Here is a 7,568-nt window from a genome sequence, read left to right as displayed (position 1 = left end):
ATGCAACTAAACTGCACTTGAAGCCCAGCAGACTTGTGGCCCAGTGCCTTGTAACCACCCCCACCCCCACCCCCACTCCCTGCTCCGGTATAATTTGCCTAGGATGGAGGTTGTGCTGGGAGTCGTACAGCCCACCAACACACACACACACACACACACACACACACACACACACACACACACACACACACACACGCTTCTTTGATTGGCCGCTCCAGCCCGCGCGTCACGCTCTTTTGTCTCAGAGGACTGAGGATAAAAGCAGCTGCTGCTGCCCTGGGAACCATGCTGACCGAAATCTACTCCCCCTAGCCGGGTGGCAGTGCAGAACAGTTCAGTTCCAGCAGCCCCGAGTAGCTTAGCGGCCCAAGAAGCGTCCATCCTTTCCCACTGCAGGGCCACAGAGGCCAAAGCCTACATCCAGAGCTGTCTGGCCGCTGCCCACCCGCGGAACATAGGTAAATAAAGGGGGCGCGATTGACAGGAGGGGAAAGAGGAGGGAAAGTCACACTGGGAATGGGCGGCTCCCCGCCTGGAAAATCCAGATTTAGGAGGCTGGGCAAGGAACATTCAAGGCCTGACTGCGCTGAGGGGGGAGGTGGGGTGCCACGGAATGCTATTAGTGGGTAGGGTTTGCCTGGATTGAGAAGGGGGAGTTTTCAGAGAGGTTGGGGAGGCAAGGGAAGAGAATCGCAAGCTGTCTATCTTGCATCTCCTCATCTCATCCTGGTGAGGGATATATGGGTGTCCCTGTGCATGTCCAACTCCTATTCCCTTTCTCGGTGGCAGGCCATCTAAGAGGAATCTGGACTTGAATTCTGTGCGGCTGATTGCAGAGCTGGTAGGCCGAAGACTTACAAGGGGAACTGTAATTGGAAGGGGCAGGGTCGCTTTGGCTTGTATTCAAATGGCCAGCTTGGCTACAGTGGAGGGAGCAAAAGGGTGTGGGACGAGAAGGGAGGGAGCAGGATGAGGGATGGGGCTGTTTCTGACCCTTCCTTTCCCTGCCCTTCCTGACGAAGGCTCAGTCTTGAGGCCCAGAAGTCCGGGATCAAGGACCCCCAGTGGACAAAGATCGACTGTACCTGGAGACAAGCTTTCTCATGGAGGCCACCAGTTGCAGAGGCTGATAGTGAAATAAAGGCACACGCTTGTTCCTGAGCTCCTGTAAGAATCTGAGAGATAAAGGGTGGGGCGAGAGGCACTTTGAGAGGGAATGTGGTTGAGACCTGAGACCATGAGGTAAATGAGATCTGACCACTGTGCTCTATTTTGAGAGCCCAACATCAGCTCCATACACGATTACACTTAGAATTAGAAGCAACAGTTGCTGTTGCTCTTGAAAGACTGGAGGAATGGATGTGGCTGTCCAAAGCTCCCCGCTAACAGGGAGACACCGGCTGGCTCCCTGAGGTTGTAACTGCCAGTCTCCTGGAGGATATTTTTAGGACAGCAGGCAGATGGCAGATATAAAATGTACTGAGGATATTCAGGAAGGGAGAGAAAACAGCTGCAGCCCTATTAATCTCCTCTTACACATCCCTCCTGGTTTTTTTTTTTTTTCTTTTTTTTTCTTCTTCTTCTTTTTTACAGGGGGAAGGCAGAGGCTCCCGACACGCCTGCAGATTAGTCTCTTCCAAAAAGCCCAAACATCTTGATAATATTCAGATACCCGATCATCATCTGTCATGGCTAGCATCATTTCACACATGGGTAATAGCCGGCGGCAGAACACACGCTTGCCGCCTTGGGCCCATTCTATGCTGAGGTCCCTGGGTAGGAGTCTTGGTCCTTTAATGGCCAACTTGGCAGAAAGAAACATGAAGTTGTTCTCAGGGAGGGGGGTGCCAGCCCAGGGGGAAGAAACCTTTGAAAACTGGCTAATCCAAGTCAATGGGGTCCTGCCAGAGTGGAATATGTCTGAAGAAGAAAAGCTCAAGCGCCTGATGAAAACCCTTAGGGGCCCTGCCCGGGAGGTCATGCATTTGCTCCAGGCAGCCAACCCCAACCTAAGTGTGGCAGATTTCTTGCACGCAATGAAATTGGTGTTTGGGGAGACTGAAACCAATGTGAGTGCCCATGGTAAATTTTTTAACACCGTGCAGGCCCAAGGGGAGAAAGCCTCCCTGTATGTGATCCGTTTAGAGGTGCAGCTCCAGAATGCTATTCAGGCAGGGATCATAGCTGCGAAAGATGCAAACCAGACTCGCCTGCACCAGCTCCTTTTAGGGGCTGAGCTGAATGGGGACCTGCGCTACAGGCTGAAGCATCTTCTCAGGATGTATGCAAATGAGCAGGAGCGTCTTCCCAATTTTCTGGAGTTAATCAAGATGATAAGGGAGGAGGAGGATTGGGATGACACTTTTATTAATTGGAAGCGGGCCAGGAGATCTGAGTCAATGGTGGAGAGGGCAACCAGTCCAGTGGCATTTCAGGGGTCCCTACGGATAGTAATCGGCAGTGCTGACTGCAACGTGATAGAGATAGATGACACCCTGGATGACTCAGATGAAGATGTGATCCTGGTGGAATCTCAGGACCCTCCACTTTCATCCTCTGGTTCTCCTCCCCCCAAAAGCAGAACCAGACCCCAGGATCAAGTGGTAGTCATTGATTCCCCCAATAGTTCCCAGGCTCAATCTCCTTCCACCAGTGGGGGTTCTGGAGATAAAAATGATGGTCCTGGGAATATTTGTAGAGCCAGGAAGCGAAAATACACAACCCATTCTTCATATTGTGGCAAGGAGGACCACTCAAAGGAAACATGTGACAAGAGCAACAAGGCTGAGATGTTTGAAAATCTGGTCATGACCCTGCAGGAGCTGACACATACAAAGGAGGAGGGGTCAAGAGAGGCTCCTGACCAATCTGATGACCCTTCTGAGCTATAGTGAGGTGCTAGCCTTCAGCCTTAAATGAACCGTTAAGCTATATTCAGAGCCTAGTGATAGGAAAACTGAGGGAGGGGGTCTCTAATTGCATGAATTAATCCCCATAGCAGCTTTTTTTAGGGTTCAGGAGAAAGGGTCTTGGATACAAGCACAGTGGAGAAAGATGGCCTGTCTTCTGTCCTTGCTCCCCACCCCCACCTCTGCTGCCTAAGGGTCTGTTTTCTGTGTGTGCTCATTTCCTTGATGGCTTTATTCTCTTTGTGAAAGTGATATAATTCACTGTTAAATCTTCAAACAACAAAAAAGTACAAAAAGTCAAGTACAAATTAGTCCAAATCTTCTACCCTTATATAACCATTGTCAACCCTTTGATGACTATCCTTCTAGATACTTCCATATACCTATAATATGTATTCAGATAGATATATGTACAGATAAAAGTGTCAAATATTAGTGCTGTTCTATAGCCTGTATTTTTTCACCAAACAATTTGTTGTGGGCTTCTTTCTATGTCAATAAATATATATCAGCGTCTATTTTAATGTTTCTGTTGTATTATTTTAAGAAGTAAAGGAAAAGGAAATAAGAGAAATATGGTAAAAAGCTATAAAGGGGTTTTTAGCAATCTCATTTTGCAGGCACAGCAAAGGGAAGAAGAAATAAGCTGAAATATTCCCCAAAGGTAAATAGAGACTCCTTCTACATTGACTTGTCCCTTAGATCAGAGCCAAACTATGGCACCCACTAGTTGACAATGCTTCAATGATTTCTGTAATGTATCCAGAGGAGTCTTATGGCCGGGGAGTCTGGTGCTGCGAGTATAACCCCAAATGGGAAGTCTAGAGGCTTCGATCCTTGTCCCTTTGAGGAGGGGCAGCTCTTCCTCTTTTGGGTGGATTTCTTAGATTACTGCTGCTGCTCCTAGCTAACATCATGGTCACAACCAGCAATCTCTCCTGAGATGGATTTCTCCTGGTTTTGTGTGTCTCTAGGAACTGTCTCCTTCTCCCATTTGTCAACGGCACCACTATCCTTGCAGATCGCTCAGTACCAGCCAATTACCCCCCTCACAAATCACTTTTCTGAGCAACAGTTGGCAGCTAAGAGCAAGGGGAACTCATCTCAGAGGGACACATAGGCTCACCAGTGTGTGGAGGGAAGGAGCTATGACTGAGGTCTGAGGAGTCCTTTATAATCCAGATAACTCTGAAATCCTGTCACTACTAGGAATCTCAGAGGCAGCATAAAAAGGAGCAGAGAGAGTGGGGCTGGGTTTCCACCTCACCCTGAAGGAATGGATGGATCCCCAGATGTAGCATTTCATCTCAAAATGGAACTCACAACTTATTATGGCCTCACAACTGCTCCCATAGGTATGGGCCTTTGCACCATCCGCATTTTACAGTCTAGGACACTGAGTCACACATAGCAATAGTAATTTGCCTAAGACAGAGATTAAGGAAATCAAACATCAGATTTGCTCCTCCCCAGAGCCGGAGATCAACTGCTGTTCTGTAAAGGTAATGACATCCCCTATTACCTCCTTTCTAAGGTAATGAGTATAAAATATCTGATCCTTCTACTGGCTTCATGCTGGATACAGGTTTATAAATTGTCACAGTTATGACCTAAAGTCTGCACAGTAGGATAGTCTCAGTCTCATTTCTTTAAAAAACAAACAAAGTTTTTATTGATTCCAGAGAGAGGAAGAGAGAGAGATAGAAACATCAATGAGAGAGAAACATAATAGATCACTGTCTACTGCATGCCTCCTACTAGGGATTGAGTCTGAAACCTGGGAATTTGCCTTGACCAGGAATCAAAGAGAGACCTTCAGGTGCATGGTTGATGCTCAACCATTGGGCAACACTGTTGGGGCATGGACTCATTTATTCTATTGAACAAATAGAAAAAAAATTATCAATTTAAGAAACTTTCTTCTCAAAGCCTGAAATCATCTTCTCCTCATATTTATTCTTATAATCTTATATGCAATTTCTGAGGTAAGATACTAAAAGTAACAAACTGTTGATAAGGATATGGGCAGTCTCTCTCCCACAGTGCAGGTAGAACTGAGAATTGACACATTCTTTCTGGAAGGCCAACTATGCAATTTTTCAAAGGTTGAAATATGAAACCCCAGTTTAAGTTTCTGAAATTGATGTCAAGAAAATAACTGGACATACAGATGATACATTATAGAATTGTACACCTGAAACCTATATACTTTTATTAACTAATGTCACTCCAATAAATTAAATACAAAAGTTTAAAAAAGGAAATAACTAAACAAGTGTAACATTTTTTATGAATAAAAGATGCTTACCCTAGCATTTTTTTTATTTTTTATTTTTGGTAATAGTGGAAAACTGGAAACAATTTTAAAGACTTTGAATAAAGTTTGGCCAAAAAAAGTAGGCTCCAGATTAGGAATGGAATGCCACATTTAAAATGATGGGTGTGTTGCTGAAACTGGTTTGGCTCAGTGGATAGAGCTTCAGCCTGCGGACTGAAAGGTCCCAGGTTCGATTCCGGTCAAGGGCATGTATCTTGATTGTGGGCACATCCCCAGTGGGGGCTGTGCAAGAGGCAGCTGATTGATGACTCTCTCTCATCGATGTTTCTAACTCTCTATCCCTCTCTCTTCCTCTCTGTAAAAAATCAATAAAATATATAAATAAATAAATAAATAAATAAATAAATAAATAAATAAATAAAATGCTGGGTGTGCCTTCAGATCATTGGGCCCAATCAGACAAATGAAATGTGACCCCTCTAGACAAAGAGCTTAAAAGACCACCAGTCCAGCAGGTCATCTGTGTTATGTTTGATTCCCAACATGCTCTTCTATCATCCCAGTCCTCCCCTTCATCAGGCAAAATACTTGCCAAACTTTTAGTATCATCTCCCTTAGTACACTCTTAGGCCAGCATTCTCTGATTCTCACTAGAGGTCATCCCTTATGTCTTAAGTCATTTTGTTGTAACTGGTTGTATAATTATCTCTCTTCCCACTAGGCTTATATCTTTGGTGCCTAGCACAGGGCTGTTTGGATGTCTTGGTACAGAATTCAGGCACATTTTCATCTCACATGTTTGCACAGGCTATTGTTAATGTTCTCCCAGATGTTCCTTTGCCTTGATCTCTCATCACATTAATCAAGTATTTGCTCAAATATCGCCTTCTCAGTAAGACTGACCCTGCACAGCCAATTTAAAACTGCCTACTTAGCCCTGGCTGGTTTGGCCCAGTGGATATAGTGTCAACCTGGGGACTGAAGGGCCCCAGGTTTGATTCCAGTCAAGGCACATGCCTGGGTTGCCAGCTCAGTCCCCAGTAGGGTACATGCAGAAGGCAGCCAATCAATGATTCTTATCATTGATGTTTCAATATCTCTCTCTCCCTCTTCCTTCCTCTCTGAAATCAATAAAAAATATTAAAAATTAAATAAGAATAAAACTGTATACCTAGCCACTAGCACTCCCATTCCTCCTTTCCTGCTCTATTTTTTCCATCATGTGTATCATCTATTATACTACACTAGAGGCCTGGTGCATGAAATTCATGCACTCAGGGGGTCCCTCAGCTTGGCTTGTACCCTCTTGCAGTCCAGGGAGAGCGGGCCTAAGCCAGCAGTAGGACAGCCCTAGTGCTGCTGCGGAGGCAGAAGAGGCTTCTGCCACTGCCACTGTGCTTGCCAGCTGTGAGCCTGGTTTCTGGCTGAGTGGCACTCCCCCTTTGGGACTGGACTGGGCCGAAACCACCTCTCTGACATCCCCCAAGGGGATCCCTGATTGTGAGAGGGTGCAGGCCAGGTCAAGGGACCCTAATGGTGTACAATTGGGGCCAGGGAGGAATGCAGAAGGTTGGTCAGTGAAGGAGAGATAGCAGGAGGACTCCATGGCATATACAGCCCATCTAGCTCAGTCCCAATCAGCTTGACCCCAGCAGCAAGCTAACCTACTGGTTGGAGCTTCAGCCCCCGGTTGTCAGTCCATGTCATAGCCAGCGGTTGAGTGGGCTTAGCATATCATTAGCATATTACACTTTGATTGGTTGAATGGCTGAACAGTCCACCAGACACTTAGCGTATTAGGCTTTTATTATATACAACTAGGGGCCCAGTGCATGAATTAATGTACCTTGAAAGGAACTGTGGGCTGCAAGGTTGTGATGGGCACAGGATTGGGTCTCACTCAGTCCATCCTCCATACCCCACCTGGCCCCTCTTGCAGTGGTCCCTGGTTCCCTGTTTGCCAGCAGCCCTGTTCTTGCTGCTGCTGCTCCCATGTGCTGACAGCACTGTCCCCACTTGCACTCGTTGATAGTGTGGAGCAATTGGGGCCAGCACCAGTAGCAGGTGCGAGCAGTGGCTGCTGCCCTGATTATACCTCAGGAGCAGGGGGAGGGGGAGAAGCCTTCAGGGGCGATTGGGGTGAGCAGCCACTGCTCACATCTGCTGACAGTGCCAAGTGATTGGGGCTGGTGTCAGGCCCTGCCAGCGGGTGCGAGCGGGGCTGGTGCTGGCAGCAGGTGTGAGTGCCCAATGGGACTGCAGCACGTGGGAGCAAAGAATTTTCAGTAACCACTGGAGGTTCACCCAGATGACAGCGACTGGCACCCTGCATTGGGCTGGCGTCCCCGCTCACCTGCTCCACTATCTCGCCATGGCCGATG

At 47.0% G+C, this 7,568-nt stretch overlaps 1 protein-coding gene across 2 annotated transcripts; it reads left to right on the top strand.

Annotated features, from left to right (window-relative positions):
- Positions 1 to 285: 285 nt before the first annotated feature.
- ZCCHC12 (zinc finger CCHC-type containing 12) lies at positions 286 to 3,430 on the top strand. 2 transcript variants are annotated; one of them, XM_084870400.1, is made up of 4 exons: positions 286 to 458; positions 790 to 841; positions 1,023 to 1,167; positions 1,594 to 3,430. In XM_084870400.1, exon 4 carries the CDS (start codon positions 1,689 to 1,691, stop codon positions 2,889 to 2,891), a length of 1,203 nt encoding a protein of 400 aa, XP_084726526.1. In that variant the 5' UTR covers positions 286 to 458; positions 790 to 841; positions 1,023 to 1,167; positions 1,594 to 1,688; the 3' UTR covers positions 2,892 to 3,430. The 2 variants fall into 2 exon arrangements, with proteins under 2 accessions (XP_084726526.1, XP_084726525.1); XM_084870399.1 differs by lacking the exon at positions 790 to 841 and having other exon boundaries at positions 299 to 458; positions 1,594 to 3,419.
- Positions 3,431 to 7,568: the final 4,138 nt, after the last annotated feature.

The sequence above is a fragment of the Pipistrellus hanaki genome, assembly GCF_964339955.1.
Source record: "Pipistrellus hanaki genome assembly, chromosome: X".
NCBI classification, from domain to species: Eukaryota; Metazoa; Chordata; class Mammalia; order Chiroptera; family Vespertilionidae; genus Pipistrellus; species Pipistrellus hanaki.
This window is presented reverse-complemented; position numbering and strand designations above follow the sequence as displayed.